General features: G+C 36.3%; 1 protein-coding gene across 1 annotated transcript in view; it reads left to right on the forward strand.

Moving 5' to 3' along the window:
• The first annotated feature begins 2,230 nt into the window (after nucleotides 1-2,230).
• The window catches only part of LOC149219991 (PHD finger protein ALFIN-LIKE 3-like), a 166,255-nt gene continuing 143,627 nt past the window's right edge, over nucleotides 2,231-24,858 (forward strand). The window contains exons 1-2 of the mRNA XM_089384593.1: nucleotides 2,231-2,770; nucleotides 3,048-3,080. Of these exons, the coding sequence (XP_089240719.1) occupies nucleotides 2,671-2,770; nucleotides 3,048-3,080 (133 nt within the window). The 5' untranslated portion in view covers nucleotides 2,231-2,670. The remainder of the gene's footprint in view (nucleotides 2,771-3,047; nucleotides 3,081-24,858) is intronic.

Genomic DNA, 24,858 nt, shown 5'->3' on the forward strand with positions numbered 1-24,858 from the left:
ACAATTATAAGGGTAGACGTTATATATTTCAAATAAACAACTTAATACATTAAAATGGAAAAAAATATAAAATTATTCAAATAATTTGTTTTAAGCAAGTCTCTAACTTTATGCTTAACAACTATAAGGTAGACATTATATATTTAAAATAAAAATAAAGAGTTTTCACAATGTTGGGAATTTATAATATTTTATGTAGATTTTTCTTTTATATTAAATATACTGAGAATTTATGATTTAGTAAGAGGTGAGAGTTTGCTAGGGTGGGAAATTATTCCTTGAGATTTATTATAAGGGTGAGGAATTTGAAACAAGGTGGAGTGGGATTTGAAACTAGGTTGAGGAATAACATGAGTGAGATTTGAAAAAAGATTGAGGAATAACATACCATTATGCCAAATAACATATCATTGTGCCAATCATTGGATAATCTCACAATATTATATAACTTGAAATTTACTACACATATATAAATCTACACATTAAAAACACTTACATGATTAAACCTCAATCGATTGTAATTATTATTTATGTTTTAATTTATTTATGACGATTTTGGGTAAACCACTCATGATCAAGGACAAATAAAACATACATAATAATCATTAAATATTTTTGAAACCTGCAATATTTTGAGTGAATGATTAATTCTTAAATTTACACTTCCAATTTATATACATATAATTTGTTGTTGTTTAATCTTTCTTCTTTATATAATTTTGTTTGAAACATGTAACAACAATCTTTCTTCTTTATATAATTTTGTTTGAAACATGTAATGTTTATAGGGAGAAGTTAACATTCTAAATATTAAATGTTTTAAAAACATTTTTTTATTTTTTATTTTTTATAATTTATCTTTAAATATTTAAGTTGTTATTTTGTATATTTTATTTGTTTTTGATTACAGATAGAGTTTGTATTCTAAACATTGAAAATTTTAAAAATTTCACACAAGTTATTTTCAAAAGACTCCAGTAATTATTATTTATAAACCAATAACAATAAATTTATTATTTTCAAAAGACTCAAGTGATTATTATTTATAAATTAATAACAGTAAATTGATTAAAAATATTAAAACTTAAATTTAATAAAAACATAATAGTTCAAAATTATTTAGAAATATATAAATTTAAAATTTCAAAATATTTACTCCACATTATTAATGTTTAATGAAATTCATATTCTAAAATCTATCACATTTAAAATCCTCACTTCTACAATATTTGTTGGTATAGCCAAACTTCATTTAGCTATGAATAAATTTCCCCTTAAACATTAATGTATAATGTTCTAAATTGATTTAGATAATTAGTTTTCAAGAATATTTACTATAAAACTTTAAAAAATAAAAAAACATATTAAAATTTTTAAAATATTTGAAAATATCAATTAATCATTATTATTATTTTTTATGAAAATAAATTATCTAAATCTTTTTTAAATATTTAATGTTTAAAATATATATTTTATCTTTAACAAAAACATATAAAATATAAATAATAATGCTAATTAATTTTATTGAAAAGTGTTTTTGACAAAAATCACACCAAAATTTATTTGTCGATGTGTTTTGAACCAACAAATATAGTTCATCAATATGAACCACACTTATTGATTCGAAATATGTAAACAAATATTTTTTACAATAAATTTGATATAGATCACAAAAACTTAAATTCAACGATATTAACCAATATTTTAAATAAATACTATACCATAATAAAAATTGTAATCGTAATCTCACCATTTTAATTACATTTTAATTAATCAAATCAAACAGTTTTATAATGGTTATCAATGGTTATCTATACTTCATTTATTTTTGATTATTAATGAAGTGTCTACGCAAACGTAGCCCATTTTAATTTTTTTTCTTAGTTTATTTAAAAGAAATCAAATAATCATTATTTATGTTTCACCGTAACAAATTTATTAAAAAGTAAATTTAGTAGACAAAAATTAATAAATTAATAAATACATAATAACTCAAATCATTTTGACGTGTGTAAATTTAGACCTTCTGAACATTTACCCGCACGGTTAAAGTACAATCTCATAACCCGAAATGTCTTACACCTATATAAATCTAAACCTCCAGGACACCTGTTGACATAGTTAAACTTCACTCCCATTCATAAGCCACGCATGTTGACATGGTTAAACCTCACTCCCTTCATAAGCCACGATAAGGGAAAAATGATGAAAGTATATATTAGCTACCTCTACCCAAGAAGATTCGAACTTGGACCATCAAATCTACACCACAAGCCCCTCCGCTTCTACACAGTTCCCCATATGACCGAACGGTCTGATATTCTCCCCCGTCTCGCTTGTCTCCGCCTTTGAATTTGCTGAAATACGTTTCGAGGAGCGCCTCCCCCTCTCCCTCCTTATACGACGTCTGCGTTCGCCTCCAGGCAAGTCCGCACCGAGTCCGTGAGCGTTAGGGTCTCGGCAGGTATTATATCCGTCGGGTCTGGGAACTACCAACAAGCATTCGTAGACCCATCCCATCGAAGCTCTCCGACCCGGTTTGATAATCCAGAAGGCCCTGTCCGGTCCGGTTTTCACCCATCCATCCTTCTCTTCGATGTTTAAATTCGGCTTGATTTAGTTCAAGTCAAGTTTAATTTCGTCAAACTCTCGGCAGCAACAGAAGAGTCTATGGAAGGCGGTTCAGGGCCATACAATCCGCGCACGGTGGAAGAAGTATTTAAAGACTTCAAGAGCCGCAGAAATGGATTGATAAAAGCCCTCACAACAGGTAAATAAACATCTTCTATCGGCAGATCCGAATGCGTATAGTTAGGTGCCCTTCTCTACGTAATTTAACGTTAAATCTCTCTATGAATGTCTCAGATTTGTCACCCGGGAGAGTTTTTTAAAGATTCTGCTGATTATTTTCTGTTCGACGCTTATTTTAGCGTGGAGATTTTCTTGTTAAACTCATATAAAGTTTTGCGAGGAGCGTCCATTTGTTTTGTTTTTTTCTTTTCTTTCAGTTGATTAATATTATTGATATTGTTGTTTTCCTTTTACAGACGTGGAGGAGTTTTACCAGCAATGCGACCCGGGTGAGTTCCTTTTTTCAATGTTTCGGGATTCTGGTGATAATCGGCTAATCGATGAATACAACAATTTGTATAATTGGAAAAAAAATATACATCGTGCTTTGGTTTCTTGTGATGCTGGAACTTTACAGAAATAGATTGTTGTCGCATTTCAGCTCGGAGAACTGAAAGTTCAATTATTATTATTGTGAAATAGGCGACTTGAAAATTAGCCCTAGGTTAAAGGCAAATCTTTGATTCCTATGAGTTTTCTTATTTTCGTTCACTTTTTAAATGATTTTTTTATTCACGTTCTGAAAAAAAAAAAACTAATTTTTTTATTCAAAGTTTCTGAATCTGATGCGTTTTCTTATTTTCATTTATCTTTTTAATTATTTTATATATATATGAATTTTCTTATTTGTGTCTCTCACACTCTCTCTTTCTCTCTCATCTATATATATATATATATTTCTTCTCTTACTTCAATAGGCAGGGCCCAGGGCCATTGGTTTGACAAGATAATCCTTTCCCCTGTTTTAGGTCATACCTGTTTATGCTTCAAGAAAGATACCTGGGAGGCTGCACTAGAAAGAGTGTATTTCCGGTTGGACACTAAATGCCGAGGACACTTAGTGCCAACATTTGAAAAGTACAGAACTGTCTGAAGTCTTAACCCTAGCTACAGCAAAGCGTACATGCTCTATTATAACTAAGTTCGTTAATTAAGACATGCTCTATTATAACTAAGCTCGTTAATTAAGACATGCTCTACTATAACTAAGCTCGTTAATTAAGACATGCTCTACTATAACTAAGCTCGTTAACATTGTCTTAATCATGAACCCAGTCCATGCGGATAGTGCTATGGACTGCGGATAGTGCTATTGTAGACTTAGCAGTCAAATCGCTCCATGGAGGTGGGTCCCTTGTCCCACAAACAAGGGGTTTCATACACCATTTAGTGTCTGGCTTGGCTGTGACCTTAAAATTGGAGAGAATTTGAGAAGAAATAATGACAATATAGCAGAAGCATAAGCACAACACGTACCCATGAAATGCACCGGGGAGGTGGTCCCTTGCCCCAGAAACAAGGGGTCTCATCCACCAATTTAGTGTCTGGCTTGGTGGGTCCCTTGTCCCACAAACAAGGGGTTTCATACACCATTTAGTGTCTGGCTTGGCTGTGACCTTAAAATTGGAGAGAATTTGAGAAGAAATAATGACAATATAGCAGAAGCATAAGCACAGCATATACCATGAAATGCACCGGGGAGGTGGTCCCTTGCCCCAGAAACAAGGGGTCTCATCCACCAATTTAGTGTCTGGCTTGGTTGTGACCTTAAAATTGGAGAGAATTGGAAAATAAATAACAAGAATATAGCAGAAGCATAAACACGACACATACCCATCAAATGCAAGACAGAGTTTTATAGTGGGAAACTTGGGCACCGGAAGGGAAATGCACTCTAAACCCATTCTCTACACTATCAATTCTGTCTGTTACATAGCTTGACAATGTAACCCGTCCACTCAGTCACATGTCCCAGTCCACAATCCGTCTATCATTGCCCACTGTCCTGCAGACAATTTAAGACAGTCCACGAGGCATTCAAGAGATTGATATTGCGTCGACAATTTCTTCCAACCTTTTGTTTCTTAAACTCACCTCTATAAATAGGACACAGTTAATCTCTAGCTCAAACCCTAGTGCGGCCATCAAGGCTGGCTTACAATCATTCAACTAACCTTATAATGAACCATTTAACTGTTTGAGCCCTCAGACCACGAAAGAGTCAACTTTACATGCAATACATAACAGCACTATGCCAAACATGATCACTAAGGCAAAATCCTATATAACATTACTTTGGCTTAGATGCTGAGAACTATTTCACAAGGTTCGTCGAACTTCAACCTTGAGGTCGAATTTTGGTGAAGTTTCAAATTTTTTTGAGGTTCGGCGAACCTTGTCGAACCTCATAGCCATTGACCAAGTTTATAGATCAGAAGTTAGAACTCATAACCTCATGTCACAACTCAAGCTTGTAATTTATCCTTGCAATTCCCATGTTCTTGATAGCAATTTTTTTATCTTTATTAATGTTGATGTCTTACTATTTTATCCTATATTTCATTTTAAACTTCATATATATATAGAAAATGTATATAGACAAACCCAATGGCAAACCTCATCAAAAAATTTGAACTTGAATCGAACCTAATCATTGCCGAACCGGAACTTGAACCTGAACCATGTGACTTAGGCTGAGAATGAGGGTATTTTTTCTGCCAAAATAGCCCAGGATTTGTATCTGGCTTGACAAATCCTGTGACATATTTGTGGCGCAGACCACAATGAGAATGGAACCATGGCCAATGGTCTAACATTTAGTGAACCCCCTTATTGGTAAGCCATCCCTATTTTATAGGATATTAATTTTTAATATTACAACAAAGAATAGAGGTTCTTACAAAAATGCAAGTTAATGAGAATGACTGAAATAATAAAAAACAAACATTTCACACAGATTGATATCTCAAATTAACTTATACCATAATAGTTTGGATAGTTAAAATATTCAAATCCCAGTAAATGGGAATGAGTTTCTCAAAGTACCTTGGGAGCTACTTTTTTCACTGAAAAAAATGAAGATTCAAAGCTTACTTGTTTTTTGCATTGATGAAAAACATTTTTGCAGCTGCATGCAAATGGCCAATGCATGACTCATTTTGATTTTTTAACCTAATTGAAATGCTCTAAATATAACTAGAATGGCACATGTTTTCTGTTTTTTTTTGACAATTCCACCTATTTTATGTTGGTAAGGATACCTCATAACTTCAGGTAATATTTTTATCTTAGATATGATTAAATAGGCCATAGTTTTAAATAACCCTCTGTTTCGCAGTAAGGCAATTAAGTACATGTGATGGTGAATTCAATTTGTTAGTTCCTAGATTGTGCTGCCCGTTGCTTTGTATCTGTCAATGTTTGTGGGCCTGATTTGCATGTTGTTTGATATCATAAGGTGGGGCTAAGTATGTTGATCTTGCAGTTAGTCATTGCCAAACAATGTTATAAGATTAAGTCATGATGATGTGGTAAGATTTTCACACGTTACACTAAATATAATGGCAAAATTGCAGTTAGTCATTGCCAAACAATGTTATAAGATTAAGTCATGATGATGTGGTAAGATTTTCACACGTTACACTAAATATAATGGAAAAATTGCAGTTAGTCATTGCCAAACAATGTTATAAGATTAAGTCATGATGATGTGGTAAGATTTTCACACGTTACACCAAAATGTATTTCCCACTTTTGCATTGAGAGCATAATCACTTTGGAAAATCAATTTACTACACTGGGCTATGCTATTCTATCTTAAAAAATTGAAAGTATGTTTCATTATTAGTAAGGAACATGGAATAATTACATTACTATTTTAGGGGAAGAAAAGCGCCACTAGATTCTAGCCATTAATTGTCATAGCTATCAATGGAAATTAATGTAATTGCTAACAAATTTCATGACTTAAGCAATCCGATAACAAATTTGGCCTTGTTAAAGTGTTGGAGGATCCATTATAGGCACAAACTTTAAAGGCCAATATGCCACTGTAACACTGTATTGGATCACAAGCATGTGACATAAATGATTGGGGATGAAACACTTAGTTTTCAATTATTGCCTACTTGCTCACTAATGGGTCTTGGTCATGGTTATCATGATAGTAGAGGAGGGAGCATGAATGCAGTTGATGAATGACATGCTCTAGGTTAGACTGAGCCTTGTAAACAAGTAGTTTGGTATGGGAATGGAGTTGAGGAGGAGATTGAGCCGTTCTTGCAGGATCATAAATCTACCACACGGCAAAGAAATAACTATAAGGTAGCAATTGAACTCTATTAGAATGTAGGATCCTTTTAGACAACATTGGTTTAGATTTGGTGAGACAACCATAGGAGAATTTGAAATAAATATCAGTAATCGTAGAAAAAGGCTTGAGGTGCTTTCAATCTTAGATTATCAACAATAAGCCTCTAATTTTGGCAGTAGATTCAAATCCCTCGATAATAAAATGAATTGCACTGTGGCCTTTGTTGAGTGTAGTTTTAGCTTTTCGTAGTTTGACTTATCGTTGTTCCAATTATAGAGTTGTTTTCTTAGTGCATTTTCAATCAATACTAGTGGACTCTTGCACCCATCTTCCAATTTTGTGATAGTTGACAACATTTTCTTTATCTTACATGGTTTCATGCCACTTGGCAGAGTGGTTGAAACTTGTGAGTTGACAATGTGTGGTAGGTTGTTGCTTTTGATAGAGCATTACCACAATAATGTTAGCACCTCCCAAGCGTTCAAACCTTTTTGAAATTTTCATGATTGGCATCAATGAATCTGTGAGAATAATCCAATTTTGCCTGTTTCTTAATGTAATTGTGTATGCTTCGACCTTGAACAGTTCCATGTGTGGTAATGGTGGTTAAATCATATTTATTGTATTCTTTATTTATTTATGCCTATGTTAGTAGATTTGTATCGGTGTTTTTAGAACCGAACTGATTTTGTGAAAACTGTTTGGTTTGATCAGTTTACATTAGTCATTGGTTCGAAACTGGGTTTTAAACCAGAAATGTCTGGTTCTATATAGAACCGATTGGTTTTGTGATGGAATTGGTTGATTTTGTATGGAGGCAACCTTAATTACCCAAACCAGCCAGTTTCATTCGAAACTGACTGATTCCATACTAGTCCTTACACAGGCACATGTGACAACAAAAGTACTCCGAAATTAAAAGTTGACATTCTTCTTTATCTTTCATTTTACTTAAAATTTTAACATTACTATTAATTGTTTTGGGATGTTTGAGAGTGGTTCCAACCTCATTGGACTTCATGTGGAGAAAGTAGAATTTTAGATCCAATTTAGAATATAGTGGACTTTACAGTTTTCAAGATTTTAAGATTGGCATGATTGCAATATTTCCATTGGATTCTAGCATGTATGATGGTGTAGAACTAACATTTAATCAAGAGAACCAAGCCTGCTATGTACCTCAATGTTGGTGGTTCTGATTGCTGAACTCCCATGTCATGACCCTAGTAAAAATGTACCCTTAAATCAAGCAAAATCATTGATTAGCTATTTTATGATTTCTTTGCCTTATGTTATGCTTGGATTAGGGAGTTTGATCAAAATTGGAGGGTGTTGATTGATGTCCCTGGAGGATCAAGATTCGAGGTAGAGACACAGGCTAGAGACTAGAGTGGGGGGTAGAGGGTGATATTGATTATGAGAATTCCTAATGGCAATGATTTTGATGATATGTAGCTATTTGTTGTAGCATGAATTATTTTTGGACTCCAAAGACCATTCAAAGCCTCTTTGTTTATGTATTTTGGTAATATGGATTGCACTTGGTGCTGTTTTGGATATATGCACCTTTACTTTCTGTATACATGAGAAGACTTTGCATATTTTTGTATAATGGTTTGAATTCTCTTGGATGCACATGAAGACATAATTTTTGATCAAAATTTGAATATTTTATGTATTTTTTGGTCATTTATTTTTCCTTTTTCCCCTTTTTTTAGTTTCAGTCTGGTTCTAATCAATTTCTAGTTTTAGGGGTCTATCAGTTTAGTGACCAGTTTGTTTCTAATAACATAATTTTGTATACATATTAGAATAATTGTTATAAGATTAATGGACGAGCATTGAGTACTAGGCTACTATAATTGTTACCTTGCTTATAGAAGTTGTTAAGGTGTTCTCTCCCCAGTTATTGTGTCTATGTACTTGGCTATGCTAATCTATCTTAAAAAATTGAAAGTATGTTTCATTATCAGTAAGGAACATGAAATAATTACATTACTATTTTAGGGCAAGAAAAGGGCCACTAGATTCTACCCATTAGTTGTCATAGCTATCAATGGAACTCAACGTAATTGCTAACAAATTTCATGACTTAAGCAATCCGATAACAAATTTGGCCTTGTTAAAGTGTTGGAGAATCCATTATAGGCACAAACTTTAAAGGTCAATATGCCATTGTAACACTATATTGGACCACAAGCATGTGACATAAATGATTGGGGATGCAACCACTTAGTTTTTAATTATTGCCTACTTGCTCACTAATGGGTCTTGGTCATGGTCATCATGATAATAGAGGAGGGAGCATGAATGCCATTGATGAATGACATGCTCTAGGTTACACTGAGCCTTGTAAACAACGAGTTTAGTATGGGAATGGGGTTGAGGAGGAGATTGAGCCGTTCTTGCAGGATCATAAATCTACCACAGGTTAAGGAAATAACTATAAGGTAGCAATTGAACTCTACATTAGAATGTAGAATCCTTTTAGCCAACATTGGTTTAAGATTTGGTGCGATAACCATAGAAGAATTTGAAATAAATATCAGTAACCGTAGAAGAAGGCTTGAGGTGCTTTCAATCTTAGATTATGAACAATAAGCCTCTAATTTTGGTGGTAGATTCAAATCCATAGAGAATAAAATGAATTGCACTGAGGCCTTTGTTGGGTGTAGTTTTAGCTTTGCGTAGTTTAACTTATTGTTGTTCCAAGTATAGAGTTGTTTTCTTAGTGCATTTTCAATCAGCACTAGTGGACTCTTGCACGCATCTTCAAATTGTGTGATAGTTGACAACATCTTTATCTTACATGGGTTCATGCCACTTGGCAGAGTGCTTGAAACTTGTGAGTTCACAATGTGTGGTAGGTTGTTGCCTTTGATAGAGCATTACCACATTAATGTTAGCACTGTTACCCACCACCTGTGGGTAGTTTATATCGGATAATTTTTTTCTCCTAGATGGTCCTCAATCGATAGTCAGTAGCCCCTTGCAACCCCCAGATAGCTCGATGTGCCATTTTTTCTGCCACCTAAGCTACCCATGTGGTCCCTCACCCATCTGATATGAATGTATGTTTGAAGATGGCCTCCCGACCCCAAAGGTATGGCTTTTCATTGGTATAGTTGAGTAGTTTTCCTTACTTGTCATGGAGACTTTTGGGCATGAATTGGTGGGGGGATTCAGTAGAAAGAGTGGGTTATGTTTGTATTCTGGCCATTAGCTTTAGGGCTGGCATTACATGGGAAATTATGATTTTGGTTGCGTGGTCCTGCTTCCCAACACCACCTACGTTATTCCCTTTGCACTCATTTGAGCCCCATTCATCTCTTTTCCCATCTGGGTCCACTGGGTCCGCATAGGGTTAACCTCGCCCTCCCCTTGTCCACACCTTGGGTCGGGCTTGGAACGTTGCCTTGGAGGTTGATGCAGCTAAAAAGAAAATAAAAAAGCATAATTTGGCCACTCTCAACAGGAAATGTACCACAAAATGCAAAAGATAGTCGGGACACACAAATTTAGCACGTGGGCAAAAGCCAAACGAGAGCTCTACCCCTTAACCATGGCCATCACCCTAGTTCCTATGGGCCCTAGATGATCCCCCTCCATCATTAAGGAACCCATGATTGTCCCAACCCTTGGTGGGCGATGAATTGTCCCACCTCAAGGGGTATCCCCTACTGCATATTACACAACATGCACTCCATCCCTTGGAGCCCTGAGCAGTTATGAAGAAAAATCAATCAAAGGCAAAAGACATATGAAGAAGGGTGGAAAATGAAGGTCGAGGTAACTCATGTACCATGATTTGCTCCCTCCTACACTCATATACCCAAGTGTGGGATTCCCTTATTATAGCTATCCTTGCACCTTGACATGTGGTCTAGATGATTCCCCTGAACTCCACTCCATTCCATTATTATATCATTTGCCACCTACCACTTAAAGGATGTACCATGGACATGCCAACCCCTTTAGAGGTTGAAACCACCTAATAGGGTCCTTGGTTGACTTCCTGTTGAGCTTGGAGACACTTGTACATGCCAAAGCCCACTATGGAAGGGCATGCCACCACGAAGTGCCCCATTGATCCCATGACTTGTAAGCTTTATATTTGATTCTAGTGACTTGTTGTATTGGAGGGCAAAGGGGGCGCATTGGATCTTATGCAAGATTGCAGGTGGGTCTCCATTTGGGGCTTGGTCTCTCTATGCAGGGTCCCAACTCTCTAAAGGACCACATTGGCACTTGTGGGGTGATTGTTGAGAGTCATGGTCCTCCACCATAGCAGATATTACTTCATGGATCGCCAACAACATTCATTGGTTGCTTGTGTTCCACCTTTTGGATGAGGATGATGCACCTGGTCCACCATGCCCAACTGGTGGCACAGTTGCACCATACACTTGGCAGATGTTCCAGGGTGCCCCCCGCTGTAGAGGGAGGGCTTATGTCATTACTTTAGCCCATATGGTCTATAGGCATATTTGATCCATTTGGAGACCTATGAGGATGTCCTTGTGCCCCCACATCCACTTGGGAGCACCATGGGTTCTTACTTGAAAAACAAGGGCCCAACCCCTTGTTCACTATGTTTGGAGTCCATTTCTACATCACGATGCCTCTTTGACTTCATAAGGTAAAGGCCCAATGACTCACTTTATTGATCATTTGATCTTCTTGAGAGGCTTATCTTTAAATTATTGAGCTATTTGGTGGGCTTTTCACCGAAAGTTTTTTTATTATGCACATTATTTTATTTTAGGGGCTAAATTAGGCCAAATTAGCTAAATTGAATTCATTAGATAGTGTATAAATAGAAGTGAGATGAATCATTTTGATCATCATCACTTGGATTGGGTTGTTCTCTCTCAAGAGATTTTCGTTATTCCTTTGGAGGACGAGTTTTGGATGAATGGATGAATTTTGAGTTTGGATCTCTTTCATTTTTGTCTTGGAGCTTCATTATTGGCATATGATGATGATTGGATATACTCTTTTTTACATGTAAGTACTCTTTTAATGCTATTCCTGTTATTTTCTTATGTCACATGAATGTTGCTGGGATTTTCGCTATAGTAGGCTAAAATTTACTGCTTTTCCTTATGCGAAATTGTGGAAACTTGATCTTTTATAGCATTGCATCATGTCATGACTCAAGGGTCATGTATGGATGAGTGAATATTCCTAGAGATATTTTGTCAAAATTTTATCTTGATAAGTCATCAAATATTGCAAATCGAAGTGTAAAGACCTTGAAGCAATTGTTCTCATGCCCTAATGCCATGTGAAGTTGTTCTAAAGGCCTCCTTGACTAAGTGAATCCATTCCAAGCGTTAGAATCTCCTTGACTCCATCTCTCCCAAAGGATTAGGCACTGATTCTCCATTGGTTATCACTCAAAAACATATTTTTCTCACCTCTCCCTCTTTCTTTCTAGGTCTAGCCGCCATAGGTGACCTAGGGCATCAATTTTCTCACGATTCATCCATTCAAAAAATTCGATTTCTTGCCCTCTACTATGCTGTAGTGTCTTTTAGAGGCCCTCCAAATTTGAAGCAATTCTGACGGTGGGATCTTGAGATATTTCAAGCCTTAGCTCCGAGATCAATTCTTGCCCTTGGTTTCCCTTGGATAGTGACTTCATTGGGATCATTGCATCAAAATTACTGAAAATTCCCCCTTTGGTCTGTTGAAAAGTAACTAGGTTTGGTCTTCATAATGACGTGTAATTGTGATTTTATGTAATTGAAAATTATTGTTGTAATGAGTGTCTCATGGGTTTCATGAGCAAGGAATTTTTATTTTTAGTGATGGCTCCCATTGTGAGCCTTTAGGATTGAGTCATATAGTCATAAAGTCTAATTGAGTCTATGTCATGATTGAATGACCCTTCTTGGGCATGTTATAATTTGTATGAGTCATTAGATAAGTGTAAACAACCCTCCAAGACCAAGCAAAGTCTCCTCATGCAAGTCAACTTCAAAAGAAATTAATTATCTCCTCATAACAGTCATGTCGACTTACCTTCTTTAGGTTGGCTTATTTCAGTGGCAAACCACTATAAATAGAGCCATCCGCATTTCAGTTAGAGACAGATTTTCGGACAAGAGTTTAAGGGGTCTGCAATTCGGACATGATTACAGTGCAAAGATAAGACTGCAGTAAGGGTGCAATGCGAGGTAAGTACTGAAGTAGAAGTGCGTACTCTAGAGCATAAGGCAACAATACAGTGCGAGATAAGGCAACAATGTAGTGCGAGGTGAAGCAACAATATCGTACGAGGTAAGGTAGCAGTACAGTAAGTAGTGCAGGGGCAACAAAGTAGTGCAAGGGTAAGAAGGTAAGGGCAACAATAAGGACAACAATACAATCCTCTAAGGTCCTCAAGGAAGCCAAAATAAGGAATAGTTCTGAAGCAGTGAAGAGGAAACCGAATTCTAAAGGGTAGCCAAGAAAGAGGAAGAAAAGCAAGAAGAATCTTATCAAGGAGGTTTTGTGTCTTGGTCTTGGAAGGGAAAATAGGTCAAGGGTCTTGGTCTTGGTATTCGTTAGTTGGAATCCTCTATAAGAAGACTTTGTGCGGGTTTTCATCTCAAACAGTGAGAGGTTTTAGCCCTGGCTGACAGGCTATATTTTGTCTCGTCTCTTTATGGTTTATGCATTGGTAGCTGTTTGATGAAGCAAAACTCTAATAACCTAAGTAAAAGAAGATCCTAATCTAAAGAAGTAAAAGCACTCACAAGCAATTACTAATAGAAGAGAAATCATCTAATATCATTGCCCTAGATTTTTCAACATGGTATTAGAGCTAAGGTAACTAAATCAAGGAAGGGCATCTTATCAAGAGACACACAAGGATCAAATTTCAAGGAAGGCATCAAAGCGAAGATCATCTTGAAGTCAAAGGAAGCATCATAACCCTAGATCAAAGAAGTCTACAAAGAAGTATTGGGATCATCATCAAGACAAGAAGGCCAAAATCCTACATCTACTCAAATTGAAGAGATCTACAAATCAAGTTAAAGTGTTTTAAAGACTATTCATCCAAAGGAAGCTAGATCAAAAGGTGGTGTCATCAAGACTCTCTCTCGTTGAAACAAGTTCCTTACCATTAAAGACATCACCAAGAAGTCATCACTGATCTTCATCAACAAGACTTCACCATCAAAAGGGATCTCCCTCTCTGTGAGATCAAGGATCATTATTGAAGAAAACTATCTTCAACAAAGAGAAGTTTTCTATTCTCTATATCATCATCAACATCAAGGAAGCAGCAAGGAGAAAGGAGCATCCTATCAAGTAAGTATATGACCTTATCTGAATCTGTCAAAATGTCTTTTTGCAAGGAGAGCAACAAATTGGTTGGGGCTTCAAACTATCTTGCATGGAAGAAAAGGACAGATCTAAATCTCATTGAAAATGAGGTCATGGATCATGTCAAAGGATCTATCACAAAACCAAGAGAGGAAGATGCTCAAGCTCTTGCCAAATATATGAAAGGGGAAGTTAGGGCTCAAAGGATTCTCATAGAATCCATCAAGGATCCCCTCATCCCATATGTATCTAAACTTGCAACTTCAAAAGAAATCTATGACAAACTGGTAGAGTTGTATTCCATAAGCACTGCTGGAGAAGTCATATCATTAAGGCAAGAACTCTACAAGCTGAAGATGTCTAAGGAAGATGGAATAGCCTCATACTTTATGAGGATATTTGAGATCCGAGATCATCTACAGAACTCAAAGAAGTCATGTCTGAAAGTGAAATGACTACAGTAGCATTAAATGCATTACCTGAGGAGTGGGTAACCTTACTTCAAGTATTTATGGGAAGAAAGAAGCTACTCCATTCTAGGATCTATGGTCACTATGCAAGATTGAAGAATCTAGACTAAAGGCCAAATTTGATGTGGGAACAGGTGAGCAAAATCAAGCTTATGCTGCAATGACAAGAAGAAAGGGACAAGTTGGAAAGTTTAGTCCTCAGAAAAAAGAAAAAGAACATGGCCAAAATCCAATGCTATGCGTGTCAAGAATATGGACACTACAAAAGAGACTGTCTTAAGCTCAAAAAGGACAATAACAAAAGAAGAAGAGAAGAAGCCCACATCACCGAAGAAGTGGAGGAAGATGAAAAGAAGAAGTCCAAGAAAGAGGAAGTAAGAGATCTCCACTATTGAGATAGTCTTCCTCACATAAGTTCTTTTCAAGTTCCTAAGTCTTTTGTTGTAAGATATGGCTACCATGATTCACTAAGTAAAATAATGGGATGCATCAAGGCATCATAGAAGCATTGAAAGCAAGAGCTCGGGAAATCATCATAGAGAAGCATGAAAGATGGTTAGAATCTATGGAAGTCAAGGATATAGCTCTTGGGAGTCTCATGGAAAACACAAGTGGCAAGGTCATCTAGTGCAAGGTTCATCATACATCTGTCAAAGGAAACATCTGCTGATGGGATACTTTAGATCCTCAAGATTCTCTAATGGAATCTTCATTGAAAGGTTCACCTATTATTGAAGGGAAGCAAGTGTTTCATCAAGAATTCCAAACTTGTGGATTTCATGGGATGATGGTATCATGACATAAAAGAGAAACAAATCAAGGGATTGAAGCTCTGTCAATCAAGGAAGTTGTTGCAGGATATATATGCTTATAGTCTATATTGAAGAGTCATGTCATATGGTTGCAGGTAGCATGGACCAATGCTCTATCTTAAGAGCATGATCAAAACAAAGGATGTCCTCCCTCAAAGGGATATAGCTCTTGGGAGTCTGATTGAAAACACAAGTGGCAAGGTCATCTAGTACAAGGTTCATCATACATCTGTCAAAGGAAACATCTGCTGATGGGATACTTTAGATCCTCAAGATTCTCTAATGGAATCTTCGTTGAAAGGTTCACCGATTATTGAGGGGAAGCAAGTGTTTCATCAAGAATTCCAAACTTGTGGATTTCATGGGATGATGGTATCATGACATAAAAGAGAAACAAATCAAGGGATTGAAGCTCTTTCAATCAAGGAAGCTATTGCAGGATATATATGCTTATAGTCTATATTGAAGAGTCATGTCATATGGTTGCAGGTAACATGGACCAATGCTCTATCTTAAGAGCATGATCAAAACAAAGGATGTCCTCCCTCAAAGGGATGCAAGAATGCACGGGTCACACATTCACTAGATGAAATCAACATGATATGTCCTCATATGAAATAGGAAGTGGTTGACTACAATTGAGGAACTCTGATTGGAAGCTCTTGGGAATGAAATGTGTGAAGAAAGGAAGGAAGAAATCGTGGAATATGCAACCATGGTAAAGACAATCAACATCCGAAAGACCATGAAGATTTGACTAGGATATCTCCATGGAAGATTTGAAGACTCTGATGAAGTCTGAAAAAGAAAGAGACCCTTGACAATATATATATCTTTGGGAGATATGTTGATATGTATGCAAGATGCTGATGCAAACTAGAAGATGTCATGATGAAAGACCATCACAAAGGTAATGTTTTAATGTTCATTCCTTTATTGTTACAAATATCTGGATGGGTTTATGCAGGGCTACCAAGGGAAGATCTATGGATGTCTTCCACCACCAATGCACATGTAGTAGGATGATAGATCCTTAAGTAAACGTGGCATGGAGAAAGCAGCATGGCATGAAGGAAGGCCATGTATGGACTGATGGATCACTTTCTGATGATGACATGGTTAACTCATGTATGAAAGTGATGGATGGTCGGTGCCCTATGTAGAAGTCCCAAACATAAAGACTCCTAGACAACGAAAATAATAAATGACATCGTGAAGAGGAGTTCTTCAAGCAACTTGTTGTCCCCTCATCTCCACCTGAGGAGCTATTGTAGATCACTAATTAAGAGGGAGCTTGGAAACAAGTTTCTTACTTGGAAGAAACTTGGAAATTCGTAAGCCAAGAGGGAACTTAGGTATATTCCTTCCGTAGGAATGATTACATTCCTTTACTGGAATAGATATGTCTTCCCTAATTAAGAGGGAGAGATAGACACATCAGTCTTGTCTTCACTTGGGAAGATAGAATGGAGGATTCTGTAAACATTTGGCATCCGATGCTCTTTGAGGATGTATTAGGGCATCCAAGATAAGAGTAGTTGTAGAGGATCGATATTCTTTGAGGACTGGGAATCCGAGACAAGAATAGTCCTGGTGGAACACACCCTGAGAACCTGGGTGGGGTATGTTCCAAGAGAGACAATGATGAGGGTGTGTATACATCATTGGTCTCACCAACATTGAGCTCAAATCTCGTGGAGAGATAGAGTTGTTAGTCAAGGCCTTGCTATGTGACAATGCTGGTTGATATGATGCTACTATACAGATGGGTTACCAATCTGATTCTTCTTATGAGAAATTCTTTAGATTGAGAATGACTAGGTACCATTATGAATACCTCCCTAGTTAAGAGAGAATGTTGAAAAGTAACTAGGTTCGGTCTTCATAATGACATGTGTAATTGTGATTTTATGTAATTGATGAAAAGAAGAAAAATAAAATTATTATTGTAATGCTTGGCTCATGGGTTTCATGAGCAAGAGATTTTATTTTTAGTGATGGCTCCCATTGTGAGCCTTTATGATTGAGTCATCTAGCCATAAAAGTCTAATTGAGTCTATGTCATGTATGAAGGACCCTTCTTGGGCATCTTATAATTTGTATGAGTCATTAGATAAATGTAAACAACCCTCCAAGACCAAGCAAAGTCTCCTCATGTAAGTCGGCTTCAAAAGAAATTAATTATCTCCTCATAATAGTGATGTTGGCTTACCTTCTTTAGGTTAGCTTATTTTAGTGGCAAACCACTATAAATAGAGCCATCCGCATTTAAGTTAGAGATAGATTTTCGGACAAGAGTTTAGGGGGTTTGCAATTCAGACAAGATTACAGTGCGAAGATAAGACTGCAGTGCGAAGTGAAGCAACAATACAATACTAGGTAAAGTAGTAGTACAGTAAGTAGTGCAGGGGTGACAAAGCAGTGCAAGGGTAAGAAGGTAAGGGCAACAATAAGGACAACAATACAGTCCTCTAAGGTCCTCAAGGAAGCCGAAATAAGGAACGGTTCTGAAGCAGTGAAGAGGAAACCAAATTTTAAAGGGTAGCTAAGAAAGGGGACGAAAAGCAAGAAGAATCTTATCAAGGAGGTTTTGTGTCTTGGTCTTGGAAGGGCAAATAGGGCAAGGGTCTTAGTCTTTGTATTCGTCAGTTGGAATCTCTATAAGAAGAATTTGTGCAGGTTTTCCTCTCAAAGAGTGAGAGGTTTTAGCCCTAGCTGACAGGCTATATTTTGTGTCTCTTGTCTCTTTATGGTTGATGCATTGGTAACTGTTTGATGAAGCAAAACTCTAATAACCTAAGTTAAAGAAGATCCTAATCTGAAGAAGTAAAAGCACTCACATGCAGTTACTAATAAAAGAGAAATCATCTAATATCATTGCCCTAGATTTTTCAACATGATCCCCTTCTCCCCCTCAATTAGGTCAAGCACACCCTTGATTGATCAACTCCACCCCCTTGACCTAATTATGGGTCCAGTTGGTCTTGTGTGGTCCCACAACTTATTGAAGATAATTTCACAAAGAACATTTGGAAACCAAGTTTTCACAAGGGTTTTTAGGACTAGTCCCTCCTTTACAAGTCTTATTTGTAAACCCTAGCCCTTCAAATCCCCTTGGCCCTTCTTAGAGAGCCTTACACCTTGCTTCTCAAGCTAGAAAACCATGCAATTGAGTCTCTCTTGTGACCAAGCCTTAGGAATCACCCCTTATCCCTTCATTGATTCATCCATCTAGTGATTCCCTTTATACCAGGTCTCCCCATCAGTGAAAATCCGTAAAGAGCAGGGAGCCTTAGCTGATGTGACAGTGGGCTATCGCTCCATTGTTTCCCTTTACCTAGTAGTTGCCCTTTTAGGATCCCCTCTTAGTACCCCTGCAGTTTGAGCGGTAACAAACACCTCCCAAGCCTTCAAACCCTTTTGAAATTTTCATGATTGACATCAATGAATCTATGAGAATAAGCTAATTTTGCCCATTTCTTAATGTAATTGTGTATGAGTCAACCTTGAAGAGTTCCATGTGTGATAATGGTGGTTAAATCATATTTATTGTATTCTTTATGCCTATGGTAGTAGATTTGTATTGATGTTATTAGAACCGAATTGATTTTGTGAAAACTGTTTGGTTTGATCAGTTTACATTGGTCATTGTTTCAAAATATGGTTTTAAACTAGAAATGGTTGGTTCCATATTGAATCGATTGGTTTTGTGATGGAATTGGTTGATTTTGTATGGAGGCAACCTTAAAAACCCAAATCAACTAGTTTCATTTGGAACTGACTGATTCCATACTAGTCCTTACACTGGCACATGTGACAACAAAAAATACACTAAAATTAAAAGTTGACATTCTTCTTTATCTTTGCTCTTACTTCAAATTTTAACATTACTATTAACTGTTTTGGGATGTTTGAGAGTGGTTCCAACCTCATTGGACTTTATGTGGAGAATTTTAGGTTCGATTTAGAATATAGTGGACTTAAAATTTTCAAGATTTTAAGATTGGCATGATTGCAATATTTCCGTTGGATTCTAGCATGTATGTGGGTGTAGAACTAACATTTAATCAAAAGAACCAAGCCTGCTATGTACCTCGATGTTGGTGGTTCTGATTGTTGAACTCGCATGTCATGACCCTAGTAAAAATGTACACTTCACTCAAGCAAAATCATTGATTAGGTATTTTATGTTTTCTTTGCCTTATGTTATGCTTGGATTAGGGAGTTTCATCAAAATTGGAGGGTGTTGATTGATGTCCTTGGAGGATCAAGATTCGAGGTAGAGACACAAGCTAGAGACTAGGTGGGGGGTAGAGGGTGATATTGATTATGAGAATTCCTATTGGCAATGATTTTGGTGATATGTAGTTATTTGTTGTAGCATGATGTTTTTTGGACTGCAAAGACCATTCAAAGCCTCTTTGTTTATGTATTTTGGTTCAAATATGGATTGCACTTGGTGCTGTTTTGGTTATATGCACCCTTACTTTCTGTATACATGAGAAGTTGTTGCATATTTTTGTATAGTGGTTTGAATTCTCTTAGATGCACATGAATACATATTTTTTTATTATTATCAAAATTTGAATATTTTATGTATTTTTTTGTCATCCATTTTTCCCTTTTTCCCCTTTTTAGTTTCAGTCTAGTTCTAATCAATTTCTTGTTTTAGGGGTGTATCAGTTTAGTGACCAGTTTATTTCTAATAATGTAATTTTGTATACATATTAGAATAATTGTTGTTGATAATGATGATTAACGTCCACTAAGACCAATGCGGTCTATCGGATCTTAAGAAGAAAAAGAATCTAATCGTGATTCTTCAAAATCTTATTTCTATGATCAAAAAGAAGGGAAAGAAGCACTCGAAGATCACTATAGTTGGGTTGATTTAACAAGTCAAGAAGATTGGAAGTAACAAGTCAATAATTGTTGTTATAAGATTAGTGGTTGAGTATTGAGTACTAGGCTACTATAATTGTTACCTTGCTTATAGAAGTTGTTAAGGTGTTCTCTCCCCAATTTTTGTGTCTATGTGCATGAATGATTATTGTTTTATTATGTATGGTTTCTTCTAATATTGTTGATTCTTGTGTCATAATGAAGTAACAAACTTCATAAGAGTTGCACCAAGAGAAGTGAGGTGCCTTCTACACCCCAATATTGAAGATATTGTAATATCCATCCATGATATGTTTGCTAGATATAATATTTTATACAAATCTTTATACATTTAAAAATAACGATAATGTAATTAAATAATATTTACTCTTGGAAGAAAAGGAATCTAAAGCAACTTTTGTTGGAAGGCATACACCAAGTAGAAGACATATACCAAGGATTATTGTCTTTTAAACATTGAGAGATTTTTTTGTTAATTTTTAGGTCTAGCTTGTTCTCCGTTGTAGATAATTGTATTTTTAAACTTTTTCAACATTTTCACATTACATTCACGCCTTAACATCATATCATCATTAGCAATTATGTAGAGAGAACAAAGAACAATAACATCAACAATGCAACAAAACATTAAGGAACAATAGAAGAAAAGCATACACAATAGAGACACCAAGATTTAGGTCAGAGACCAGGGCAAAACCCCACAAGGGGGAAAACCCAACCAAATTCTTCTTCTTAGATATTCATCAAATGTTCAACTGAGATACAATGTACAAATATCGTGAGACACAAGTCTTACATCACATTAGGTCACTTAGGGCCAATCCTGGATCATGCTAGATCCTCATATGATAGCAGCAGACATACCTCTTAGAAAGGTATTTACAAGCCCTCCTATCCTTATCATAAGAATTATTGTCAACACTATCATAAGCATCACTGTCATATACATCATGGTCATAGACATCTTTGTCATCCACATCACTGTCATAGACATTGTCACGTCTGTCATAGAAGCACTGTCACACATCACTATCATAAGAATAGGATTCACTGCCCAATCAACATTGCCCAATCATTACTGTCATGAGGGTTCTGCCATATAAAGACTCTGTCATACATCTTAAGGGTTTGCGATACGTGACAGTTATAAAGGCACTGCCATATATATCGATATCACTACTGGACATAACTGCCATAACACTACTATACCATAACATTGCTACACATAACTGCCATAACACTACTACACATAATTGCCATAACACTGCTATATAGATATTGCCATACTCATCATAAGGACATTGATACAAATCACTATAAGAATTCTACCATACATTATAGGTCACTGTCATACATAAGGTCATTGTCAAACAGTATTGTCTTTGGATTATTGTTATATAGATCATTGGCTTACATCAAGGTCATTGTGTCATATATCATTGTCATGAAGATTTCCATTAATTGCCATCACAAGGATAAAGGTCATTGTAATGCGAGGCACAAAGTTATAGATTTGGGCCATAATTGTATAATGGGAGCCATAGAAAAGCGAGCCATAGAGATATAGATCCAAGCCATTGTTGTCTAATGCGAGCCACATAATGAGCCACAAAGATATAGATGCAAGCCATAGAGAATGTGCGCTATTGAATGGTGAGCCTCAAAGATAACAAGTGCGAGCCACAAAGATATAGATTTGAGCCACTGCTATATAATGCGAGCCATAAAAATGCAAGCCACAAAGAATGTGAGCTACTGAATAGCGAGCCTCAAAGATGACAAGTGCGAACCACAAAAAAATGAGCCACAAAGATATACATCCGAGCCACTGTTGTATAATGTGAGCCACAAAAATATAGATCCGAGCCACTTTTGTATAATGCGAGCCACGGACCCGAGTTGATCTACCTCAGAGAACCACCGAATTGGTTGACCAAAATGATGGAGGTTAGGTGCATATTTATATTTATTCCACATATGAAGAGACACAACCTTTGGGTAGGCCAACATGTAAATTTTGAGGCCGACTTGTAAGTGCAAGGAAAACTTAAATTCAAATTCACTTTTAATAATATATTTTACCACATGCCATTAATGATGGCTTGCCCAAGGAATTTGTCGCTTCAAGTAATAATGAAAGGAGTGAAATGCACATTAATAATAATTTTCTTTAACCGATTTAATTTCTTCTTTTGTGGCAAGATAAATTTTCCTTGGGTTCCTATGGAGAAATTCATCCCATAGTTGCCCCAAATTTCAACATTTTTTTTTTGCATCTCAATTGCTTTTTGATCCTTCGCAGTGTTTAATAGATTCATATTTAAGATGGATGTATGTTGGTTCAATTGAATTCTACTTCGTTCATTGGAATTTATGTTATAACAATCTTCCTTATGTGTACCCATGTTTATTTATGTATAAACATTGGTTTTGATGCTAGTGGTGATCACTACGATCCCCATTTAATTTCATTGTTTATGGTTTGCCAAGGTTAGGGGCACATGTTTGCTCAACTTGCTAACTAAAATCCTTTTGGGCAAGACTCATTTGTGGTTTCAAAGATCCACTCAAACCACTATCTTTATTGCATCGAAGAATAAGTTATTGTAGCCATTGGTGTTGTCCAAACTCCATCCCTGCTAACCTCTTGTTTCCACTTAGAAGTCAAAGTCAACTCTAAAAATTCCTAAGTGTTCAACATCTTCTCAAATGACCCTCCATTTAATGTTCTTGAAGCTTCTAAGAGTATTTGCATTACTATTTTCATTTTAGTTCCACCCAATGATCTAGCTTGCAACTCTATCTTTTTTGCAATAACCACTATGTCTTGCACCTGACAAATGCTCCTTGCAAGCACTATTTCCATGGTTGCTTTTATGGCATAACTTGCGGTGCATGGTACAAGTATCTCAATATATACTAGTTCTTTGGATGAATGATTGCACATCTTATTTGTGTAGAACTATAATGATAGTTTGTATTCAACCAAATGAGAAATTGATTTGCTTCTTGAGTGGTATTTTGTGAGAACTTTCCTTACATTAGTGGCATCTAAAGCAACCAACTTTTTTGAAATGATATTCTTATAAGATTTTGAATGCTTGATGCATTAAGTGCGCTAAGGTTTTTCGCGCTTGTTAGATTATTTGGAGAACCTCCTAGAACATTCTAGAGTCCACCAGCAAGGCATTCGAAGGCTGTGCCATTTGCAACACGGTGTATCATTACATACCCTCTATAATATTTCCTAATGCATTCTTAGGTGCACCTAAATCTCATTCCTCACCATATTCTTTCATGGGCTTTGATGGCAAAGTGTCAATTGTCTTAACTTTGCTAATGCGGTAGTTGTTAGCACACAGGTCATTGTTCCCTTAATCATGAAAACTATCGAGCCTCAACTAAGCAACAATTGTTGCTGAATGAATGATCCATTGTGTTGTAGACATTGGTCGATGAACACGTTGTGAGGAATATGAATGCACATTTCCTCAGGTTCTACTACAATGAACACTTCATTTTTTTTGGTTTTAAATGCTTTGATTGATGACATGAATTGCACTCGTGAATTTGTGATGAAAATCTTGGCTATGTAGTAGTGATTAGGGGCAATCTATTTTGCTATAGTCTCCCAAGATTGCACTTTGCCCATCCACATGAAACAACTCCTTATGCATGCAAATTGATCCATGAGGGGCAAGCATGTCACTAGTGGGAATCGAACTTGGGTGAGGATAACAACATCTCGCTTTAACCACCTAAGCTAGACCGACACAAATGTGGATAATTTCTTTGTTCATAGTGTTTAGCCATGCAACCTTGTGGTCCACTCATCCTTTCAAGGAAGACCAATGCAAATCCTTGCCATTGCACCCATGCATTTACATTTGTGGGCTTAAGACAATAACTTCTTCCATCTATGAAGATGAGCCCTTTTAATGGGCCAATTTCACTTGGGATTGGATGGCTTGCACCATCCATGATTGTGAGTATTAGGACCAGTGGTTCCAAATAAGCAACATTCTCATTCCATTATTGTTTGACACCAACATCGAAAATCTACTCAGTCACATGGTAGAATAGGAACCTCAATGTCATATCTCATGCCATTAATTTGATATAATGATTCACTTTACTCCTTACACCTCAAAGCATTGACTTGCATTAAGGCTTGTGCAACCTTTCACATTCCTATTTTCTTGACTACAACATAAATGTTATCGCATTATCTTAGTTTTTGGGACATTCAAGCCTTATAAGTGTACGAGCCTTAGCTATGATGAAGCTTTCATTCAGTTAGGCTGCTTGTACCAAAAAGATAAATATGGAGAACACATGCTCTAAGCATGTATTCATTTTTACCTCAATGTCAAAGTCCTTGGTAGTAGATGCTTGACCATTGTACTAAAGCTTT

This window comes from Pinus tabuliformis, chromosome Q (assembly GCF_031772625.1).
Source record: "Pinus tabuliformis cultivar Carrire ecotype Pingquan chromosome Q, CPIR1, whole genome shotgun sequence".
NCBI classification, from domain to species: domain Eukaryota; kingdom Viridiplantae; phylum Streptophyta; class Pinopsida; order Pinales; family Pinaceae; genus Pinus; species Pinus tabuliformis.